This window comes from Centroberyx gerrardi, chromosome 5 (genome assembly GCF_048128805.1).
Source record: "Centroberyx gerrardi isolate f3 chromosome 5, fCenGer3.hap1.cur.20231027, whole genome shotgun sequence".
Classification (NCBI taxonomy): domain Eukaryota; kingdom Metazoa; phylum Chordata; class Actinopteri; order Beryciformes; family Berycidae; genus Centroberyx; species Centroberyx gerrardi.
In genome coordinates, this window is record NC_136001.1 from 5,844,234 (window position 1) to 5,867,775 (window position 23,542).

The following is a 23,542-nucleotide window of genomic DNA, read 5'->3' on the forward strand; positions in this document are numbered from 1 at the left end:
TGGTATAACACAGGAGGTATCAAAGTGTGTACATGTTATTAAAATGGACACGGCTATGGGATTCCCATGGTCTCTTAGCATATACATTTCATATTGCATGCGTGACACTGCCATTTTTTTTTAAGGTTTGTGTTAAAAATAAAATACAATCTACATTAGGGTAAGACTTGTGGAGTGGCATCTCATGCCCACAAAATAGTATTATTTTCTGCAAATAAGGACATGGGGACACACAACAGCTCATACATTGACTATTATTGTGCAAGACTTTTTACCCAGTCATCACAATTGTCATACACACATTCTTTAGCAATACATTTCTGCTCTCCCAAGTTGTAAAGTTTACAAAATTCACTATTGTAAACCAGCCTTTATCCACCATAGGTAGTCGGAGTGCATAAAGTTGGGCCCAGCACAGGCCTTGACCAAGTAGCAATTTTCACTCCAACAACATTCCTCACTCGCCCTCAAATTCTACCATGAAATCCAGGAATTATAACTGAGAGAAGCTTCAAGTTTTTTCTTTTGCATAAAGAAAAAACAATGCAACAAAGTCCAGTAACTGTACAGAACGTTAAGGATGGCACACCACAGATTATACAGTATATGGCCTTAACAGGCATATGTAAACAAAATATAGCCATTTAACAATAAGTAATGTTATTGATTCTATAGGATAGGGATCTTTGGGAGAACAGTTGCATACAGACACAATATCATTTAAACATCAAAAATGAATGTTCACATATCATCAGTTAATCGGTTACCCTTCACTGAGGAGTAGTAACTTACTTCCACAGGGAGATCCTACATCTGTTATGGGTTTTATTACAATTATATAATGTGTTACAATACGTTGCTCCTTGAAGAACAATAACAACAATATTGGACAACCACCAAAATGCTATGTTCTATGCTTGCATTGTCTCCTTCATATCTGAAACTGGGAAACTTAACAGATGAGATGGGTTTTAAATTATCTTAAAACTTGGATATAGCTCTCTTCTATATAGATGACCTGTCTCTAACACTAGCCAAACTAAGTCCCCGTTTGAAAAAGAGAAAGGTCAACAGGAAAAATGTGTTTAACTGCCTTCAACTCGTCCCTCTGTGAGGAACCGGTCCCTTTCCCCTGCTGCTCTCAGTGGCCGACTCAGCGGCTCAGACAAAGAATGAAAGGGAGAAAAAAAATGGCCAAGTGTGTTTGTCGTCTGGTGTTGGGACATGTCTTGTTTTCCTCTTTTTTTTCTTCTTTTTTTTTTTGTTAAGGTTGTTGTTGCGCTCTTGCATGCCAAGACCCTCCCTGCCGCCGGGGGGACGCCGCCCTCTGCTGGTCGCCTGAGTGGCACTGCAGAGCCGTGCCTCTCCGCTGTGGGGTCGAGTCCCTCAGAGCAGCTTCAGACTTCCAGTGACGTTGTTCACCATCTCCTCCTCGCCCATGATGGCCAGGACGGTGCGGGAGCCCGCCTCCACCTGCCAAAGACCACCGGGGGGGGGGGGTTTAGTGCTGGGGTTCCCAAATGTTTTCACGTCAAATAGATCCACATTAAGATTTCATTTGACTTTTGTTGTTGAATATGATTTGGTAGAGAGCTGGACAACTGTTTATACTGTAACTGGGGAGACAACACTGGGGAGAGTGAAAGCTAGGATCAGAATAGACATTCCTATACCATTCTCTCCCTATCCTTTCTTCAAATCATTGAAATAACAGTGAAGTTAAACTAGTCCCAGTTTAATTAACTAGTAAAGATTATTTTTTTATATGAAGTTTGACTACTTCTCCTGTAAACCCTTGGTATCCTGCATGTTTTTAGTCAATGGCTCAGTTAATTAACAATAACAACAATATTGGACAACGACCAAAATACTGTCTACTGTTTATCTGTAATGTTTGTAACACAATTAATATGTCCGGGCTTTGCTCATATCGAGTGCTCAATATGAAATGACAGGTGTATTTTAAAATTTCAGATATTGTCAAATATGTTTTGTTATGCGGAAATTGTGCCATGTAGAATTTTTACCATATACCAGTGTTGAATACAGTGAGCTCCGTGAGTATTTGCAGAGAAACAGTCTCACTGTTTGATGTTGAAGCGCTATACCATTTTTCTAATAATTTCCCAATCAGGTTTAATGGGAGAATTAGAAGGCAGAAAGAAGCTAGTTATGTCCATGTTTTAGCTCTGTAGTGGGAACACGATGAGGTGGTTGACAGGTATAAAAGATGAGTGCGGTTCTCTGACCTGGGTGAGGCCTGCGTCCTGGACCAGATAGGTGGGCAGGCTGAGGCTCATGGCCAGGGCCTGCAGCTCCAGTAGATGAGCCATGTTGGTGCCCTGGACCACCACCTTCTTGGCTCTGCATCAACACAACATCCAATTACATTTTCATCATCGATGCTAATAAGGGATCAAACATTTATTCAACATTATCGACAGTGTTGACAATTAAGAATGACCAAATTGTATTCCTGTTGTCGATTTGTCATCAACGATATTCAAGCCTATGAAATAGCTTTTGATGCAATATTTTTATTATGACCCGTTAAGGCTTCCACTTGAAATGATTAATCAGTTAACGGTTATAATTCTCAGATTAATAGGTTATCAAAATAATCATTTGCTGTAGCCCTAATGTTGATGCTATTGAACTAAATATCTAGGACTTTTCAATGCAATATGGTTTTAATAGGTTAAAAACTTAAAAGAGCATCATGAGTTTGATTTCTAGAATCAGTTTCAACTTCAATAAATTCAATCATTCCATACAAATTCAGAGTCTGCTGGAACAAATCTCATCACTTTCAATCTAAGTCATTTACACAAACACAAGATCTCAAGTCAAGACTTTAGAAACCTTTTCAAGTCATCAAAGTACAAGTCAAAGTCAAGTCCCAAGTCACCAGAACCCAAGTCAAGTCAAGTCTCAAGTCTTCTCTTCATGCATCAAGTCAAGTCTCAGAAGAAAGACTCGAGTCACCTCTGATATAGGCTTTGCCAAAAAACTGACCTCATCAAGGAACAACTGGATATGAAATAAAGCATATAGGACACAAACACCATTATTCAGTGTGCCTGCTCTCCAGGTAACAGACTACACAGGCCTTACCCGCCATGATCCCACTTCCAGGCCATCTCCCTCCAGCTGTTCTTCTCCTGCAGAGCCTGGTACAAACCAACAGCAGCATGGCCAACCTGGGCTGCCACCTGCACAAACACATGGCACATAAACAGATTCACACCTACATGGAAATCTGTCAAGATGAATGGTTGGTTTTCAGCAGTTCTGAAAGTGGGCTCCACAGTAAAAAATAAAAAATAAAAAAAAGTACATATAATTAAGTCTTGTAGCAATAAAGCAGAGAACCTGGTAGGCTTTAGTAAAGGGGAAAATGGAAAATTGGAGATAGGCTGTACTGTAATTACAACAATTTGAAGTCATAAAATGTATGGACATCTTAAAATCACCCTGGCTACTGTTTTTGGGTCTTCCATTTCAGCTTCCATTTCAGTTCCAGGATTTGTCTTCAAGAAAATCTTAGCTCTCTTGTCTCTAGCTGTCTCGGATGTCCCGGAAAAACATGTACGTTTCGCTTTAAGGGTCACCGTACTGACCTTTCCCACACCCATGGCCAGGTCCATGTTCACCACGAACACCATCTTGAACATGAGGTCGTCGTCTCCCTCCTCCTGAGGGTCAGAGCAGACAGGGAGAGACACTGAGCATTGGCTTGGACAAAACTCCAGCAGGCCTAATGTACCAAGGTGTACCTGTGGGGACTAAGGCTAGCTTATGGGCACCTCATTCTCCAGCTTGTTGAAGTAGTACATGGCCGCCTCCTCGGCAGACACGTTCCGAGTGTGCAGGAGCGCCTGGAAAATAATAAAATGTCATTGTTTATTTCAATAAAATCTAAACTTTTAGAACTGGGTCATGCTGCTCACTAACACCTCCCAGTGTCTTAAGGTGGAAGAAGATTGAAATAGTGGCTACGTTTACATGCACACATTAATATTCCCTTAATATTTGGGATATTCAGGCATTATGGTTTTGAGGTGGTGGATGCAAGCGCCATATCCCTTTTACAACAACCTAGATAAGCCCTTATCCCGGATATGAGAAACTCGGATAAGGCACCAAAGATATTCTTATACTATTTGTGATTCTGACGCATGTTAACATATTATACACTGGTTATCATAGTCTGTGCAAGCTCAGTATATTTGTAACTAGAATACTTGGCTACCTAAACCATTGGCAGGAGAACAGATAGCCAGAAACTGTGTTTATTCCTGGAAACATGGACACAATCAATCAATTCTTTCGTTTGGTTTAACAAAGGGTTTCTTCATCACTGCAAAAGTGACTGTTTGTTACCACTGCTTGTCAGTCTGCTGCACTGCGCCATGTTGTTAGCCATGTTGTTAGCCATGTTTATCCGGATTGCTGTGGAGACCTTCATGCCATGCAACAAAAAACAAAACAAAAGAATACCAACAAAAAGGTGTTTACGTGCCCCAATAAATCCAAAGATTGAGCAGAAATGTGGGTGTGTTAACTGGGTTATGCTTATGGTCTAATGATTAAGACTTTAATCCAATTAAGGTAATCAGATGAAGGCGTTTACATGGCAATTTAGTCCGAGTATTTCCTTCATCGGGTTAAGACTGACTCATTAGTGTGCATGTAGACGTAGCCATTAAGTCTATGATGTGATGAGGCGTGTGCTGTCCCACCTGTTTGGCTGCCTCCTCGGGGATGTCCAGCTCTCTCAGCTGCTGCAGGAACACGGGGTTGACATCCTGAGAGCCCGAGTCTGGGCCCGACTGCTCCGACGGCTCCATTCTGAGCTGCAACGGGTAAAGAAAACACTCAACACCCTGCACAGTACTGGACCAGATGTTGAACGTCAGATAAACAAATGAAATGTTACTTGGATCCACAATGGAAACTACTTGTGCATCAAAATTATTGTGTGCAGTTTAATTATCTGTGCGATCCCCGTTATTTTATGCACATGAGCCACTCAGTCAGACCTGCATGTATTTGCAGTTAACAGTAATTTGGGTAAAAACAGGTGCCTGTATTCTGCGTGCCTTTGAACACATCACATTAACTAGATAGCAAATGTAGTCCTGTTCTGTCGTGCATGGAGAGAAACCAAACTCCATTTCAAAGCAGTATTAAAATGCCATTCCATCCGGCATTTTAATACTGCCTTGCGTATAGCAAAAGCTGCGCACCCCTCAGAATAGGATTTGAGACCTTTAACGAATCGTTAGGGTCTTCTGGTAATTTCGGCATACCAGTGATTCACAAAGCAACACTTAATTTCAGTAAAAACTAAAATTGTACAATTGTTTCACACTGCTCACTACCGCCCTCCATGGTGTGTTTTGGTGGAATAAACATTGTAGGAATAGGAGCCGAGCAGCTTTTAAAAGTTGAAATTTTCTTGAAATAAGTGCCGTTTGGTGTATTGAATGTATGCCGAATTGAAGAGTGGCTGGTAACGATTCGTTACATGTATGAATTCAGGTTCTCCCGTTTTGCGGAGGGTTCGTATTAAATTGACAACATTTTGAATGGATACCGTTACGTTCTCTCCATACAAGAGATAACGGATCATCATTGGAGCTAAAGTTAGCTCAACTTGGAATTATCAATACAGAAGTCGTATCAGAACATCTAGCGTAACAAAAGAAGCACTGAGTTAGTTGTACAAGAAGACGTACTATTAAGGTGGGGGCTAACTGTTAGCCTGTTCGCTTGCCAACTAACTAGGCAACAACACTCCTGAAATTGTCAATGAAAACAAAATAACCACCCGTAGCTAACGTGTGCTAGCTTCCCCTTAGCGTTAGGCTAATATCTCAATAACAAACTATACTCGCACCCAGCATCAATGGCACCAAAATGCATAAAGTGAACACATTCCTGGAAGTTAATAAACACAGGTACTCTTCATAATATTTGCCAAACAGCTGCTAGTTACTTGTCTAAAGCTAGCAAGCTAACTTAGCTAGCATTAGCTACCATTGGCCGTGTTAGCTAACTTAAGCTAACGCAGGTTACCAGTTACCTGTTCTGCGCAGCTAGCTTGACAGCAGGAATGCCGATGACGATTTGTCTGCAATTTCTGGAGGTCTTCTGTCTTCCTTTTCAACTGCGACAAAACAATTTCTTATTTTATAGAAGAATGACATTCAGTGGGAGATGGGAGTGCTGTCTTTCGGCGTCTTTACTCCATTTTGGACACAAAATTGTGTTGGATTTTACCGGATACCGTCACCCAGTAGCATCCTGTCCATGCAGCAATACAGGGCTCCAACTACAAATACTACAAATCACTACCGTTTCCAAAACCCAAATAAGATCACGTAGAAATGAAAATCTTGAGGGGTTTAATATTAATGATGGTGTTGCTGATGATTATGGTCTCACTCAGAAAAATACAACACAGATATAATTTTATGAATACTTTATTACATCGCCATCTGTGAGAATTTGCACTCTCTTATTAAACAGGTTAAATCACTACAGTTACATTATTCAATCATTATGTACAATGATATTAACACGCAAAATAAGAAACATCCTTAAAATTGCTCCTTGCAGAGCCTGCTCTACATCGCCGAATTTATACAGCCTAACAACATAGTTACAGTTTTCCCTCAAATGGCCTGCCTCAACCATCACTGGGCTTTCATACCCATCTGCACTGAAAGCATAGGACACAACGAACCATCCATACAAATGAGTCATTAATTGCTTGTGTGTTAAGTACTGTAGTGAGAAACCTATGGGCTACATTCTGCATGCTGACGCTGCACCTGGAAATGACACACCACTACTGAAGGCCCAAAGCTGATCCACCTTACACACTTCAAATAGGACAGCGGTTTTTAAAGATAATCCTTTCCGCTGTCTCGTCTGTTTTTTGGTCACGAACCACGAGGAAGCCAAGAGCGCGACCCCAGTCTTTGTCCTTTAAACGAGTTCGGGCATACATCAGCAAACACACCAGCTCAGATGCGTCAGAAAGCTTCTCTGGTACATGAAGTTTACCACTTTATCACCTAAAATGTGTATGGAAAGCCTCCTTGCTCCAACAGAAACCAGAACAGTCTGAAAAGAGGATGAACTACACCTACTGAACCAGTGAGACAATACACTCCATCAGGCAAATAAAAAAAACAGCAGTGTGCTCAATACATAATCAATTTCAACTTGGGGGGGGGGGGACAAAATGCCAGGTAGATGCCAGCACATAAAGCAGTGTCACCTTGTGTTCGCGAAAACTGCAGTACAGAAACCAACGATGATGTGACTGCCAAAAATTTCAAGAAGTACCATGGCCTTGGCTTGGAGCAGAATAAGGTCAAGCATGATTCAACACATTGTTCCTTGTTCAAAACATAAAAAGGAATGTTAAAACACAAAATGGAAATAGGGATGAATTACACAATAAAACACGGTGGTGCACACAAGGATTCCACTTCCGCAGGGATTCCGCATCTTCATGCAAGGATTTTTGCTTCGTCTTTCCTCCGGCGTCTTTCCAGTGACTTTTACACTACAGAAACATCAACATGAGTAAGTATAAAAGCAAGAAACAAAAGCAGAAGCCAAAGTAAACCGTCACTCACTCAGTACCTTAAAAATGTCAATCGTTCTCGCTGCACTTTATGACTTAAAAAGCACAGAAATAATCGACTAGAAATGTCTGGATCGGGTGAAATGTGTCTGCGTGTGTGTACACGGGGTGTGTACAGGTGCAAATGAGAATGTTTAGCGTTTTGTTACTGTATATGCATCATGCCACGTATCCTTAGTAGGACGGATATGTGCTGTGCTGCCGTACTGGTGGCGATAGCTGGTTAGAACGTAAGCTGTGGTGCTGAAACAAAAAAAAACAACCCAAAAAACATCCCACTCAAGAGTATTTAGTTGATGCAGCACAGTAGGCTGAGGTAGAGAGTGGCAATAACTTGTGAAACTCCTGTAAGTAATTGGACTCTGCTCAAAATAAAGGGGACTATAGAAACAAATGCTGTGAAGGTAACATTTCCATTTTAGAGGAAAACCTCTTACCTGTAAAGAGTAAGTAAACCCCCAAACCCACATCTGTGTAAAGCCTGATATCTAATGGTGAAAAGCATGCTGCTGAAACTGTCATCTGCTACTGGCTGATCTTTGGTGCCAGGTGATGTCACCACCTGTTGTCCTCTATAGAAGATGACATCACTTCAAAAGATCAGCCAATAGCAGATGGCATTTTCAGTAGCATTTTTTTTTTACCATTAGATGTCAGGCTTTACTCAGATTTGGGTTTGGGGTTTAGTCACTCTTTAAGTTCAGTTCTTAATATTTCCAAAACACAGACGACTACATCCTCCAAAATGTAAACAATGGTTGTACGATAACTAATAATTTATATTCCATAGTATGGAATATAAATTATTAGTTATCGTACAACCATTGCGCAGATTTACTTTAATGCCAACAATCATTTTGCAAGGGCAGGCGTCATATGTTTCAAATGGCAGATGAAGAGAAATGTGACTCAGAGTATCATGACAGAAAAAGATCATAAAGTAACGCATTTCAGATGACTGTGTGGATAGCAGTGTGAAGATGCGGCTTGAAGACCAAGGCCATGTGGGTTATTCTGCGCACACTCACAGATACAGATTACCATACGCACACACAAAGAAATAAAGAAAGGGAGAGGGAAAGACTTGACCCCTAACAGCAACGACAAGCACACAAGGCATAAGAGGTACCTCTTTAAAATGCACTGACATCGCCAAAAAAAAAAACACACCGGAGAAGGAAAACATTGAACATAAAATCCCCCATTTTATCAGTCTTCAAGTCAGGTTAGCGTTTAGACAGTTTGAACTCCAGCACGTCGTATCGAGACAGAACACTTGAACACTTTTCCTTCAAACTTCAACGAAGTTCACGCAGGAGAGGCGGCGGGAACGGAATCTCTCGCACGTCGCCTCTTTCGTTCTCCGGGTTTATAGAAGGCGTCACGTTATGGACTCTGCGCTCTATCATGGCTCCAGAGAGTACATGGGGCCTAAATTCGCGATGCTCCCTTTGCCGGAAAAAAACAAAGGAGGAAAAAAAAAAGGGGGGTGCTGGGTTGTGAACTTGGACTGCCGCAGGCGGCGGCGGCGGCCGGCGGTTCCTCCGTCACAAGTCGGTGACCTTATTCTCCACGGCGGCGGCGATCTGCTGAAGCCGGTAGCCCAGCTGCATCTTCTGGGCCGTGGTGTCCTCCTCCAGCGCGGTGATGATCTGATGGGAAGATGAAGCGGAAGAAGACGACGGAGGGATTGAGAGATGAGGAGGAAGGGGAAGGTGAGGGGAGAGAGGTGACAAACACAAAAAAGAAGAATCATTATTGCTGTAGGCAGGGATTTAGTGGGGAGTAAACCCACCGGAACTCACCTTACTCACATAAATCTTTGACGAAAGAAGACGCATGCACACACACACACACAAACTAACACAAGCCCGGTCAGGCTGAGTGATAAACCCACCTGGTCATAGTATTTGTTGATGTACTTGTACAGCTCGTGCAGTGCCACAAGGTAATTCAGCTCTCCTGAGTAATTCTGAAACACAGAGCCATGCAGGTGAGACTTCACACTGTGTATCGATGTATATTTCCATTTCATTTCCATGTTGCGGACTCTACTGTAGTCAGTGAAAACGAATAACATGGGGCTCCAGCTCCACTCACCCTGGACAGTTCAGCCAGAGCAGAGTTCATCTCCTGGTCACTGGCCGAGATGGTCTGCCTGATGTCAGCATAGTACCTGAAAGAAGAAGAAGAAGAAGAAGAAGAAGAAGAAGAAGAAGAAGAAGAAGAAGAAGAAGAAGAAGAAGAAGAAGAGTTTACAAAGTGCTTTGGAAATCAAATAAAAGCAAATATCACACTCAAAAAATAAGTCAAATCAAGAAGGCGGCGAACGTTAAAAACACAAGAATAGGAGGTAAATATAATATAATAGTAAAACATAATAAAATAATTATTAAAAATTAAACTTGAGACTGAACAGCATTTTTGAGGATGCAATCATCAGCATTTTTGAAATACTGAGCCATGAATATGAGAGTTTTATGGGATAGAGCTGTAAAGCTGAACCAACCTTTCTACCATCTGCTTGTAGCGGGGAATGTCTCTGGCATACAGCAGCTTGTTGATGGGGGAATCCTGGTGAAAGAGAGAGAGAGAGAGAGAGAGAGAATGGGACAAGGGGGTTTTGGGTGAAGACACTCCACTTAACGGAGCTAGATGCACAGTTACAGTACTTGTGACCCTGATGGCACGCATGCTGAAGAACCGGTCCCCGGCTCAAACTCTCACCCGTCCCAGTTTGTGTTCGGCGATGGTGCAGGAGTCCATGAAGGTCTGGGCGATGACGGAGAGCACGGCGTCCACGTGGTCTGACGCCTGGACGTCGAAGATGAACTGAGGGTTCTTCACGATGTTGATCCAGAAGCGCAGCGGGAGACTGGAGACACGGAGGAGACGTTAGAATTTCAGTGTTTTATTCCCTCTTTGTTTCCTCTCACTGGCGGTCACTCCGCTTGAGTAACAGTAGACCTAATAGCCATATATTTTTGGGCCGTACCATTATACATGTGTGTATATACCTGTTGGTCTTCCAGATGTGGATGGTCTCGGGGTCGGAGATGCCGTGGTGTCCCGCCTGGTCGTCCAGCAGGTCGAAGAAGTACTTGACGGCCAGCGGGACGGGACGACTGGTGCTGAGGATCACCGTAAACAGGTCGTCCACAAACTTCTGCAGCGTCCCCTGTGGACAGGGAGGGACGGTCAAAGTGACAATGAGAAAATAGCTCGACTTGTTCTAGCATTGATTAGAGAGGATGTTTGTGTTATAATCAAAATAACGTCCATGTAAACCCAGAAGTGTGCGAGCAAGTCTGTGCGAATGTGTAAGCGTGGGGCATTTGTGTGTGTGTGTACATGTCTGTGTATATGCACTCAGATGCATGTGACTGCATTTCTGCTTGTGTGTGTGTGTGTGTGTGTGTGTTTAACTAGATTTCCATCCAAGTATTTTCATGTGACTTATGATGTATTAAATTAGAAAAGCTGAGAAATGAAACGCAGATGACAAATAGTAATTTAAACGCATTTGAAAAACCTTCTCAATGAGAGACGCCTTAATGCAAAGTTTCCATTTTATTTTACATCTGATCCATAAAGCGACATGTGCTCAATATTTTTCAGTTGCCCCATGGTCAATGAGTGCAGGAGTCAACATTAGTGTAACAACTTGCCCAATACTAATCAATTCTTGAAAGACTGTTGATGGAAACACACCAAATTTTCTTTTTTTTATTTTTGCAATCAGCGTTTGAATTTAACTTTATGGCTCACCTGCCAAGGGCTAGTAAAACTAATTTTTACTGGCCAAAATAGTTAATAGACATATTTCATAGAAATATGCCACCCTACATGTTTTCAATGCTTTTTCATGTGTAAAATCAGGTACTGTCTGTTAATTTAAAACTTGCTTACTCACTCAGTGCAACAGAATTCAAATAAAGTATTTTGAAGCGTTGGCTAGAGATTAAGCCTTATTTACTTCAAAGGTTCACTTAAAATCTGCTTGACAGTTGGATGGAAACCTAGCTTGTGTGTGTGTGTGTGTGTGTGTGTGTGTCCCTCCAGCCTACCTTCATGGACAGCAGGCGGGTCAGGTAGATCTCTGGTATGGCCTTGGCCCTCTCTCTCTCCCTCAGGCTCCCCCTCCGGTGTTTGGGCAGCTCCGGCTCCTCGCTGGCCTTCACCAGATGCCACAGCCTCACCCCGCCCTCGTCAGCATCCTCCAGCATCGGCGTCTCTGCAAAGTTCATTTTTTTAAAAACCTTTATTTGAGATCCAAAATGTTTGCTGCTAGTTGCTTAGTTTAGGTTCAGGTATAAAAAACAAGTAAAATGGATTTGTAGTAGAGAAGGTGATCAATAACATGTGTTAAAGGAACTCACTCTCTCCTGCCACGTAGTCGTGGTTGTCGTGGTGGATGTGTTTGGTGTGGCGAGGGACGAGCGCGACCGTCGCACCGTCTGGGACCTGGTGAACAACACAAATGATCCAGTAGCATTATACAACCACAACGGCTTATCGAGGAAGTCAAGCCTATCCAAACAGCCTGTGTGCGAGTATTTTCATGGAAATTTAAAAAACAAAAAGTGATTGTGATGGCAATTTAAGTTCCTGAGGTTTTGGCCCACAGCGGAAAGAGGGCATTTGCTCTCCTTCCACTCCAACTAGTACATTGAGTTTTGTGTCTCTTCATTATTTACACCCTGACAAAGCATTAGAGTAGTATTAACTGGGTTTGTGAAGCCAGTATACTGACCTTGTAGTGTTGCAGGGTGTTGAGGCGTTTCCAGTTGCCCTGGACCACAGACGTCAAGTCCTCGTCTGACAGGATGAGGTGGCCAGCGACACCGGACCTCCACTCTGAACCAAACACACAGCACAACAGAGACCGTCAGCTCGGTGTGTGTGTGTGTGCCTGTTGACATGTGAGGTGTGTGTGTGTGTGTGTGTGTTTGTGGGTGTCAACAGAGAGGGATTCAACTTGGACAAGGACAGTAGGTAATGTAAGTCTTTTGGTTGACAAAAACACTTTTACAGACTGGATCCTCCTCTTTAGGGATGCTGAATCAGTGCTTTATAGATGTGGGGGTAATTCTAGTTCTGAGACCAAGGTCCACTTCTTGGTCTGTTCCAGGATTAATTCCACATATTGCAGTTTAATGATAATATTTTGATATTTAGATCATGAAATTAGAACAATTGTTGTCTAATTGCAATTATAGCTGTTAATGTTTTGGGGTGGCGGGAGGAGCAATAAGGCCAGATGATGAATTTCCATTGTATTTACATTTTCCTAGCTGTAGGGGGCGAGCACAGCTAGATAAAAGGGAACACCAGCCACTAGCTACATTCACACTGCAGCTGTTCGGATTTATTCCCTCACACGTGACAAGGAAATCTTGTCATTCACCTGAGACAACTGTCATACATCCTAGAATAGATATGAACAGTCAGATATGAGCAGCAATTCCAAATTGGACCATGAAGACCTGCAGTACGAACGTAGCCAAAATGAACTCTGCATATGTGATGTGTGTGGCGAGGGAGGGCTCACCCAGGTCCAGTGAGTCGGTGTGCGGCCGGTGGGAGAAGGAGGTGCCCTTATAGACCTGGTCCAGTAGTTTCTCTTTGACCTGGGTGATGGTGTCGCAGTCCAGCACCTTGGAGGGCAGCGGCTGGGTCTCGTTCACCCCGCCGCCCTGCATCAACACATTCAGAGTCTGGAGACGAGGGAGAGAGAAGGAGCGTTAGAAAGACAGAGGTGGTATGGATGGAAGCGGATGGATGGACAAATTGGAATTGAACTGAATTCAGAGTGTGTGTGTGTGTTGCTGTGCGTTCTCCCCACCAGGGTCTTGTACTCCACGTCCTCTCGTAGCAGCCGGTTGTCGTTGAGCGTGTACTTGGCCTTGCCGGTCACGGCGTCCACCGGTCCTTTATCCACCTGGTGCTTTATGGCCCTGAACAGCATGTAGAGAGACTCCCCAGCTGAGTCCTGCACAGGAAACACACACACACACACACACACACACACACACACACACACACACACACTTAAGTCAATTAGCAGTGGTTCTCAACTGTGTGTCATGGAGGCCCAAGAGTATGCAGGTTTTCATTCCAACCAAACACTACAACAGTGTAGTTGCTTTTTTGCAAATGGTGGATATCACATTTTGGAACAAAAGTCTTCGACTCTTGACACTAGGAGATTCACTTTTTTACAACACCCTTTACTCTGCATGGGAATATTTCCACGGAAAGCTTCTCTTGGCACTCGACAAATGCCAGTGTTTTGACATTTAGAGTGCACACACTCTGCTATTTAAAAGTTACACTAGCTTGATACATTTGTCTTCACAGCTCCCTAGCTGGCTGACTGAATCGGTTAACTAATCAGTAAAGTAGCCAAACTTAGTCATCTGAATCTGACAAGCAGACATCAAGGTGGATTCCCATATTGGAATGAAGTGAGAGGGTTTCTTTCCAAAAATGCTCTACTGCAGGGGAAAATATTATATGATGGATGTTTATTTCAGCAAAACATCTTATTTTCTTAACCTTTATGCATCCAGGGAAAGTCGACTGAGCTCCATACTATTGTGCAGCAACACCCTGCTTCACATTCACACAGATCCACACATTCACACTGGGAGCTGCCCAGTACAACCACAGTCTCCTACTGGTGGCCACTGAGCAATGGTACTGCTTGGGGTTAAGTGTGTTGCTCAAGGGCAGTTCAACGGTACATTTTGTTGAACCGGCAAATCTTCCAGTCACAAGTCCTGATTAAATGTTACTTTTTCCTAAGCAAAAGTCATCAGTCAGCTTTCTGAGCCGGCAATCATTTTATGGAGGAAGTTGTCATTTTTTTTGTGGTTGTAACATTTTGGACTCACCCTGAGGAAGGCGTAGAGGCAGATGGACATCCAGTTGGTCAGCAGCTTCTCCACCACTGTCTCCGTTCTGCAGAGAAGGACGACACAACGTTGTACCAATGCCGAGCTTCTTTACTTACAAGTTCAACCTACGCCCTTACATATCGCAGCCCACATATCGCAAGGGGAGAGTCGGTAAAGACACCAAAACAGACACCAACACGCTCGTTCCTCCTCTTACCGCCGCAGCATGAGTTTGGGGTTCTTGGCCACATACTGCTCCACCAGGTCGTTGAGGAGGGTTTTGAGGATGTCGGTGAAATACTCCAGCTTGCCGTGCAGCGCCACCGTCAGCAGGGACGCCACGTAGGCCCGGTCTCTGGGAGAGAACGTCCGCTGGCTCTCCAGAGTGTGGATGAACTAGGGGGAGGAGGAGGGAGAAGGAAGAGGGGCATGAGCGACAAAGGCAAACGACAGCAAATGTTTCACGTCGCTCTATGTTTTTTTTTTTGTCCGGATGATGACTACCTTGGTGAGGAAGAGTTTACTGTTGAGCAGGTTGGACAGCTGCACCAGGCCCTGCTCCACCGTCTGCCTGCGGCACTCCTGAACGTCCAGGTCCCGACGCAGCGGCGACTCCCGGTGGCCGGGGAAGAAGATGCGCTCGGCGTACATCCGGTAGTCCAGGAAGGGGATGCCCGAGCCCACCAGGTCGCTGGACATGTCCATCATCTCTGTCATCAGGTCTGGAGACAGAGGGGCCAAAGGTTAGTGGGTGTGGCTAGGAAAGGTTAGCGGGTGATTTGTTTTGTGCTTGGTTGATTGTGACTTGGGTTATACTGATATATGGGTTTGCTGATATATGGAGATCTGGTCCAGTCAGTGTCGTCCACCTCTGATCTATACTGTGATATATATATATATATATATATATGTATATATATATATATATATCTCACAGTCAAATTTGAATTGTGACCTACAATTAAACCTTTCCAAAGTCTATTCTAACCGGGACTGTGCCATTTTATTGTGTTGTCCCATATCCATTTAATATTATGCTATCCACTGTAATTAATAGACTGAATGATGGGATGCTGAATGCTGAAAGTGGATGGTAGGAACTGTGCTGGGAGGTGAGAACGGGTAAATATTGACTTTGGACATTGATGACAGGCTAAAATTAAACTCGTTCCTCCATGTGGGATCTGAGGAAAATTTCATCTGGGAGGTTTGATGTAACGGGATAATTTCATAAGGCCAGTCTGAAAACAAAGTGGATCTGTTGGCCCCCAGGAAGAAAAACAAACTTTCTCGTTCTTCCGTCTCTGGCTTTTCCCATCCCATTCTCCTTCCTCTCTCTCCTGCTTTCTCCCTCTTCGTCTCACTTTCCCCTTCTTGCACTCTTTACCTGTGAACTCTTTCTTGCAGCGGTCTCTCACACTGGTTTCCAGGTTCTCCAGTTGGATCTGGACTTTCTTATAGTCCCTCAGAGCCTGCTTGCTCTTCCTCCTGAAAGAGACAAACACAGAGGATGAATGAATGGAGGGAGGGATGGAGGGAGGGGGCAGGGATGGAGGAGAAGGGACAAGTAATACCCATTTCACACCGGATTAGTGACCCCAAAACTGTGAAAGGGGTCGACCTGGGTAAGTCGACTGCAAAAAACCACCCTGCTAAAGCTTAGGGTTGATAGCAGGGTCAAACTGGGCCAGAATGCAAAAATGTCTGCCTTTCATGATATCTTAAAGTGACAATCCCGATCCCAGGGTTGCCACCATGACCCTGATATAAAAGGTGCACTCTCCCACATGCACATAAACACACACACACACACACACACACACACACACACACACACATACAGTCCTCCCACCTGTAAATCAGCACTATGATGAGGACAATGAGAGCCACGATGGACGCCCCGACCCCGACTCCTATCTGGGCCTCCAGAGGGAAGGTGGACAGGCTGAGGCTGTCGTACTGAACCTTGCCCAGGGAGAAGTTCAGGTTGCCCATCTGGACCTGAAACACACACACACACACACACTTAATTAGCCAGTAAAGGGCTTCAAACAGCAGTGCGTGTCCCTGTCACATCGCTACAGATGATGTATTCCAGTTGCTTTGTTTGGAAATGATGCGACTAAAACCTAAAAATGCCATTCACCTAGGTAAGTGACATGCTAAATGAGACTTTTGGGAGCCGTCTTTTAAAGTCTGGGCGAACAGCGGTGGACTCACGGTGAATTCCGGCAGATTGTCCGAGCCCTCGCGTTTCTTGCCGTTGGGTCCCGGGGCCGGCTGCTGGGGCGGCGGCTCGCAGTACAGGTGGTTTCTGGTCAGGGTCTTCACAGCACACACCCCCTCCCCGACCAACACCACCACCTCATCCTTGCTGATGGCCAGGTCCAGGTTCTCCCCCTGGAAACACACGGGTGGGATGAAAATGTTGAGAAGGGAAATGATGGGTCGAATGGAACAAGGACCTTGTCAGGAGAGAGAGGAAAAGACAAAATCTAACTACGGAGCACCAGGGTTATTATAGTCTGGGATTTTTATTTCAATTTCAGTTCAGTTTTTGTTTGTTTTTAGTGTGGATTTGGTAGGTTTTTTATTTATTTATTTTTTTATTTTTTTACAAATGTTTAGTTTCAGTTTATGTTTTATTTAGTTTCAGTTCTAGTTGTAGTATTTTTGGTAGCTGTAGTATTTTAAAGGTGCAATGGTAGAAGTTCAGAACATGTCTTTTGTATATGTTTGCAACAGGTATTGTGTAACACAAACAATGAATCAGAAATGCTTTTTAAATGTTATTTACATTAATTTTTCAATAACGTTCATTAAAAATAGCCATCAATTACTGACCCAAAATATATTCTCTTTTTTACCCTGCACATACACAGATATAGAAACTAATACATTTCATGTATATTTTATTTTAGCTAGTTTTACAAGTAGACAAACAGTTTTAGTTTTAGCAGAAAGTCTAGTTTTCATTTAAAGTGTAGTTTGCATTTTGATTTCAGTTTCAGTTATGTTTTTAGCACCTAGTTTTCATCTTAGTTTTTTTTAACTATAATAACCTTGCAGAGCACATGATTCATGCTACTGTTGCTCATGCTTCCACCATTATGACAAATACCATGACTGCCAACAACCATCTCCAGTTGCTTGAAGCTACCAAGGCTGTGGCAGCAGGCCTTGATAAACCAGTCTTGGATTCAACTACTCGTCTTAACTTGTCTTTTCACACGTTCTGCTTTTTTCAACCTACCTGTGCCTTTTTTATTAAACCAATGGGAAGCGTGTGCATGTGAATGGAAAGCAGCATTGGAAAAAGATACTCTGCCTGGCTTCTTCTAAAGCAGTGTGGAGCGTTTTCTAAAGTTAAGAAAAGTTCAGCTTTTTAGGGGAGACGTAAGCTTCTTTCACACTTGAAACTATATCTAGTGACCCAGGTTGTGGCAGTGAACACACTAACAGCACCATCATTGCTTCATTTAACTAGAAGGGCACTCGGAGAGTGCAGACCTCCACCAAGGTTTGTGCTATTATTGCTTGTTCGTGAGTCGGATCCGGATCCGCTCCAAAATTTAATGGGTTCTTCCTTGGCCCATGCTACACCCTTCCACGAAGTTTCATGAAAATCGGGCCAGTAGTTTTTCCATAATCCTGCTAACAGACAAACAAACGGCACCGAAAACATAACCTCCTTGGCGGAGGTAATAACAGCACCACTTCCACAACAGCTCGTCTACAGCTGGTTGTGATCTGACCTCGAGCTGGATGAAGCTGCCCGGGTTGTAGCGGTAGGCCTTGAGAGGCTCCTGCTGGTTCAGGGGGCGCAGGACGGGGTTGGGCTCGTAGCTGAAGGACTGGGGGTTCAGGCCACTGAAGTCGAAGCGCAGGTTGTCCAGCAGGAACTCCACGGTGACCTTTGACCCCCAGACGGAGGAGTCCACCGTGGGAGAGCGGCACAGGATCAGGGAGGAGGAGTTGACCTCACAGCTCTGGTTGAACTGAGAAGACAGTGAGAACAGAGCGGGTTGATCAAGGAGCGACAAGTAGCTGTCAGTTTGGTTTTCATGTGACAAATGAGGCTTAGGTTTTGAAGGGAAATATGTTAGACTAGACCAATAATATGAGAAATGTGTTAATTTTCCTGATGTGTCACACAATAACACACCTGCTCGAGTGAATAAGGCGGTTTTTGAAGGCTTGAAAACTAACTTTTGATATGTTAAACAAGCTGAACATATTGCTTATAAGTTACACACAAACACACACACAGACCTGTTTGTCGGGACAGAGCGGGTCTCCAGGACAGCCAGACTCCTTGCTGGCCTCCCGCTCTCCACTCCTCCTCCTCCTCCTCTTCCTCCTCTTGGCCTGGTTGATGGACTCAAAGGGAGAGACGGACACCACCATCCTGGGCTCCTGCACCACGTCCAGGTTGTGGCCCGAGACGTAGATCAGCCGACCGCCGCTGCACAGAGAGAAGAGCCTTAAAACTCACAGTATTTCCCTTTATGTCTGTCTATCTGTCTAACCCGTATTAATGAAATACTTTTAGTTGGGTTAGCTGCCCAAACACTTTTACAATCATTCTCTTTGAGCAAATGCATCCACCAATGAGGAGAAGCACAGAAACACACACACACACACTTACTCCAGGAAGCTCTTGGCCGGCGTGGCGTGGGTGATGTTGGGGTTGTGTGTGTAGTGGTAGGTCGCGGTGTGGAGGTGGCGCTGGCTGCTGCCATATTGCAGCGTGACCCGGTGATCTCCCGTCTTATTACTGCTGCCTGTTACGCACACCACACTGGACTCCTGCAACTTCGGCTCTCTGGTAGAGGAGGAAGAGGAAGGAGGAGGAGGGAGAGGAGGAAATCAAAGAGGGAGAGATGAGGAAAAAAATAATATAGAATGTGATACATAAATAAATGCAACATTTTATTGATCCCTGAAGGGAAATTGTCTTTTCTCTGAAGCATGGAGGTCTGTGTGTGTGTTTGTGTGTGTGTGTGTCTCACATGTTGCAGGGGACCCCTCCTACAGTGACGCCGAGGTCGGTGGGACGGCCAGTCAGCAGGTTGCGGCCAGTTATGGTCAGGGACGTTCCTCCGGCCTTGGGCCCCCTCTCCGGTGACACCCCCATCACAAACGGGTCCTGGGGGTGGGGGTGGGTGGGGTGGGGGTGGGGGGGGGTTGGCAGAGAGGATGTTGTAAATTCACAGTTTTTCTTTTTCATATTCTCATTTGCTATATCTTGATATTTTAGCATCTTTCATTTATTTTCATACTGCATACATTTTCTGTATATTTTCACATTGTACAGATTTTTCTCCATTCACTTTTTGCCTCAGTATGTTCTACTAGTTATTTTGCACATCCTGCATACATATGTTTTAATGCTTATACTTCTACTTAATATGTTCTAGTGATGTTACTGTTGGTTGCATTATGTTTAATAAACTCCATTTGCTCTATTCTTATTCATATCTTATATTAATCTTTGCAATCCTATTGATATTTTGCTGCTGCAACCGCCCTCTTTCCCCAGGGGGTCATTAAAGATTCATCTCATCTAACTGAATCTAATCTGACTTGATCTAATTGAATCTAATCTGTTACCTGGTAGCTGAACCTCTGGCTGGACAGGCCAAACTCTCCTCCGCTCACTTCAACAGAAACCTGGCCCACCTTCTCTCCTCCACTGGCCTTGGTCCTGCACACGATCCTGGAGGACAGAAATCACAGTTTGGGAGGTTATTCCCAAAGTCAATACCCATGAACCAGGCTGCTGACAGGTGAATCACATCTCCAAAATCTGCACGTTTCAGGAATTCAGACAAACATCCTTATGCTCAGACTGATGGCCATTCAGTTTTGGAATTAACACAATGAATACTGTGATGATACAATGCGTTTTCAATGGGTTTTATAGTCCCCAATATCAAGAAACTGGCTGAACCCGTGAGGGAATCCTTCAGACACACAGAAAAAGCAGCTGGTCTGTACCTGGAGGAGACCTCGTAGAGGCCGGGGATGACGGTGCAGGGAACCCCGGCTACCGTCACCGAGTGGAGGATGTCTTCAGCCTTCTGGCCCAGGTTGGAGCCTGAGATGGTGACCACCGTCCCCCCTTCCAACAGGCCGGACAGCGGCTCAATCTGAGGGAAGACGGGAAATGGTTTACTTACTTTGGATGAGCGGAGTATTTTTGGCCATTCGTCAATTCTTGGCTAATGAGCGAAATTACAGATATCTATTGTGTGGACAACTTGAGTTATCAGGTGGGAAATAGATAGCAACACATAAGCACTATACATGATTAAACTGAATAAGTCTGTACAGTCTCTTGTGGAACTTTAACAACCTAGTAAGTGATTCCTCAGAGTAACAATGACATACAGGCACATAGAAACTAGATGGAGCTGGAGAGTTGCTAGGAAAAGTTCCCCAGACCAGAGGAAGTCATAGTTGCATCAAGACGATACAAACTGACAAGAGTTGTAAAGTAATCAATCTGTAAATCTGTTAACTGCGTAAATGGGTATTTGTAATTGTAGCATGAGGATTGTACTTGGAAAACTTGGCTTCCAATCCCAGAATTTCGGTTTTGCGTATCACAATTTTACAACTGAGACTTTTCAAAATATTCAGCTCGCCTAAATTTATCCCCATAGCTTTGGGGAACACACACTAACCAAGATTTAACCCCATGCAACCTCCCAATCTGGCGAAAACACAAACTCCCACACTACTGCAACACACAACCAAACCAAACACGGAAGTAGAGCCCTTTCTGTATTTTTTTCCCCCTCTCTGGTACTCAACTCTCATCGGCTATTGCCGGTCCCTATTCAGTTTTTAGTGGTTGACTACAAATGACAGGAGGACATCAAGACTTGTACAGACTAAATTCATAAAAATCAAACATTTAAAAAAAAATGGTGAGGCAAGAGGTTAAGTCCCGTACTAACATTACAAGATCATCGGTATGAAACACAAATCAGCACCGCCTCTGGAAAATGATGCCAAGTCGTGGCTAAAACCAGCCTAAAACTCGAGTCGTGTGTCCCCAACGGTTAGTGAAGAGGTAGCGGGCTGTACTCACGGTGTGTATGACCGGGGCGGGGCAGGTCTGCTCTATGGGTTCACCGCAGGAGTCTGAATACAGGCAGCTGGCCTGAGCGCCGCCGCACCACACGCAGCCATACTTCTGGTCCGCCGTATGGCAACGGCTACAGTCTGACCGGCCCACCGAACAGTTGTACAGAGTCACTGGGTGTAGAACAGACAGAAAAGAGGGAGATCAGTGGAAACAGCAGCATAATACAGCGTTGAAGTGTTTGGGCAGTGAGCAAGCTTAAGCGTATATCAGTGTACGCAAAACAACTCCCATACACACACCCACGCAAGCAACAATAATAATAACTACAGTACCTCACAGGTACAGTCAGATCTTCTCAGAGGATACATAGTGCGCTGCCCCAGACATTCACAAATTATTATTCCTAAGAGAGAAATACATGTACTCCACCCTCAGGCGTGCAGAGAGTGAGTGGGCGAGAGAGAGAGAGAGAGAGAGAGACTCCATAGAGAGCACTAAGAGTGTGTTAATTTGTCGATTGTTGTTGTGTCCTTGGGGGGGGGGAAGAAAAGCTGTGAAAGCTGTCTCGGAGGACTTTAGCCATATGTTGAGTGCAGAAAAACAATAACCACTAAACTAATTTGCGTGCTCAGAGCGTTCGGCTCTGAGCAATAACACAGCTGCCGGTCCAGGCTGAAGCTCAACCTGTACCTGCAGCTGGGAGCGATACACACTGGCCTGCAGAAGAGACGAGACTAGAGCAGATTAGACGATGCAATGCGACACGGTACGGTGCAATTCCATACGGGATGAGACGAGAAAACCAATGTTGACCTCACCGTATAGATCGGGAGCGCTGTCCACATGGAAGGTGTCCCTCCTCTTCACATACACCATAGCATTGTATTCCTCCGCTAGAGCCGAGTACGAATACTGGAAAAAAACAACGGGATGGTTTCATTTTCAAAAGGAACTGTGTATACTCAATACACAAAGAGATGTCCACCATGTGAAAAATATGAAATCACCATGATATACTAAACATAACCAGTTATGCTAATGAGGTCATTCATTAAGCTAATTAATGCATTAATTGGCAAATATATCTACGTCAACATACTTGTCTTCACATAACACATGGGCGGTATTAATATGAACTCCGTATCTTAAAGTATTAAGGGGTTATAGTGAGTTTTTCCTCATTAATATGTAAATTTATGCAGACAGGTGGTCCAAAATCTACTCAGATCATCTACTCTCTAGGAGAAAGCTGTGGTGTAAGTATTATGTTTCCATCATGTATTGGTCTGGAGTTATTGTGTTCACAAGAACGCGTTGAGTCGAGTTAAAATAAATGTACAGCAGACTGAAACTGAACTAAATTTAGCTCGAATCAGCATAATTCTGCATCAATTACAGCCAGAGAATTAGTTTTGTAAAATACCGAGTGACTACAGGATGTCAGACCTGGTGTAGTTGACAGGTGATGTCGAAGACGGAGGGATTCATCTCATCCATCTCCACGTAGGCGTCCACCACCACCGTCCGCCCCTCAATCACCAGCACACACTCGTAGTCCAAGTCTTTGTCCTGCACACCGCAAAGCCAAAGAACGTTCGTAGAGTCTTCAGTTGTGTATCAGGGTGTGTGTGGATTATGGGTGTTTGTGTGCAGTAGTGTGTGCGACTGTGTTGTACCTGGTAGAGGTGCAGGTTGCGGGCCAGCAAGGTTATCTTCCTCTCCACTCTGACAGGTAGCAGCGGTGAACCCTGGACCTTCTCTACACAGGGACAAGCTGAGGAACCCCAGCTCACATAGGAGCCCTCGTCCCCCTGTGTCCCCCGCGCACACACACACACACACACACAGTCTTAGGAGGTTAAACACACACACTCAATTCCTCTC

The 23,542-nt window shown here is 44.2% G+C and overlaps 2 protein-coding genes across 3 annotated transcripts in view; both read right to left on the minus strand.

The window, feature by feature from the left end:
* Positions 1-17: 17 nt before the first annotated feature.
* On the minus strand, positions 18-6,255 carry LOC139914480 (putative peptidyl-tRNA hydrolase 2). Its single transcript, XM_071902806.2, has 7 exons — positions 6,089-6,255; positions 4,743-4,856; positions 3,807-3,878; positions 3,621-3,695; positions 3,115-3,212; positions 2,250-2,364; positions 18-1,473 (listed from the first exon to the last, which is right to left on the minus strand). The coding sequence occupies exons 2-7, from the start codon at positions 4,848-4,850 to the stop codon at positions 1,387-1,389; spliced, it is 555 nt and encodes a 184-aa protein (XP_071758907.1). The 5' UTR covers positions 4,851-4,856; positions 6,089-6,255; the 3' UTR covers positions 18-1,386.
* A 217-nt stretch (positions 6,256-6,472) lies between these two features.
* plxnb1b (plexin b1b) overlaps positions 6,473-23,542 on the minus strand; it is a 67,874-nt gene continuing 50,804 nt past the window's right edge. The window contains exons 12-38 of one of the 2 annotated variants that reach the window (XM_071902809.2): positions 23,335-23,469; positions 23,105-23,227; positions 22,477-22,570; positions 21,662-21,828; positions 20,563-20,714; positions 20,176-20,281; positions 19,575-19,711; positions 19,211-19,387; positions 18,835-19,027; positions 18,318-18,560; positions 16,783-16,962; positions 16,415-16,563; positions 15,950-16,050; positions 15,067-15,284; positions 14,780-14,958; positions 14,560-14,626; positions 13,509-13,655; positions 13,215-13,380; positions 12,417-12,520; positions 12,043-12,127; positions 11,731-11,897; positions 10,681-10,841; positions 10,391-10,538; positions 10,173-10,237; positions 9,764-9,839; positions 9,561-9,635; positions 6,473-9,315 (exon numbers count right to left, since the gene is read on the minus strand). In XM_071902809.2, coding sequence (XP_071758910.2) covers positions 9,211-9,315; positions 9,561-9,635; positions 9,764-9,839; positions 10,173-10,237; positions 10,391-10,538; positions 10,681-10,841; positions 11,731-11,897; positions 12,043-12,127; positions 12,417-12,520; positions 13,215-13,380; positions 13,509-13,655; positions 14,560-14,626; positions 14,780-14,958; positions 15,067-15,284; positions 15,950-16,050; positions 16,415-16,563; positions 16,783-16,962; positions 18,318-18,560; positions 18,835-19,027; positions 19,211-19,387; positions 19,575-19,711; positions 20,176-20,281; positions 20,563-20,714; positions 21,662-21,828; positions 22,477-22,570; positions 23,105-23,227; positions 23,335-23,469 — 3,720 coding nt within the window. In that variant the 3' untranslated portion in view covers positions 6,473-9,210. Of the gene's footprint in view, positions 9,316-9,560; positions 9,636-9,763; positions 9,840-10,172; positions 10,238-10,390; positions 10,539-10,680; positions 10,842-11,730; positions 11,898-12,042; positions 12,128-12,416; positions 12,521-13,214; positions 13,381-13,508; positions 13,656-14,559; positions 14,627-14,779; positions 14,959-15,066; positions 15,285-15,949; positions 16,051-16,414; positions 16,564-16,782; positions 16,963-18,317; positions 18,561-18,828; positions 19,028-19,210; positions 19,388-19,574; positions 19,712-20,175; positions 20,282-20,562; positions 20,715-21,661; positions 21,829-22,476; positions 22,571-23,104; positions 23,228-23,334; positions 23,470-23,542 lie in introns of both variants that reach the window. The other variant, XM_078283478.1, reaches the window with a different exon arrangement.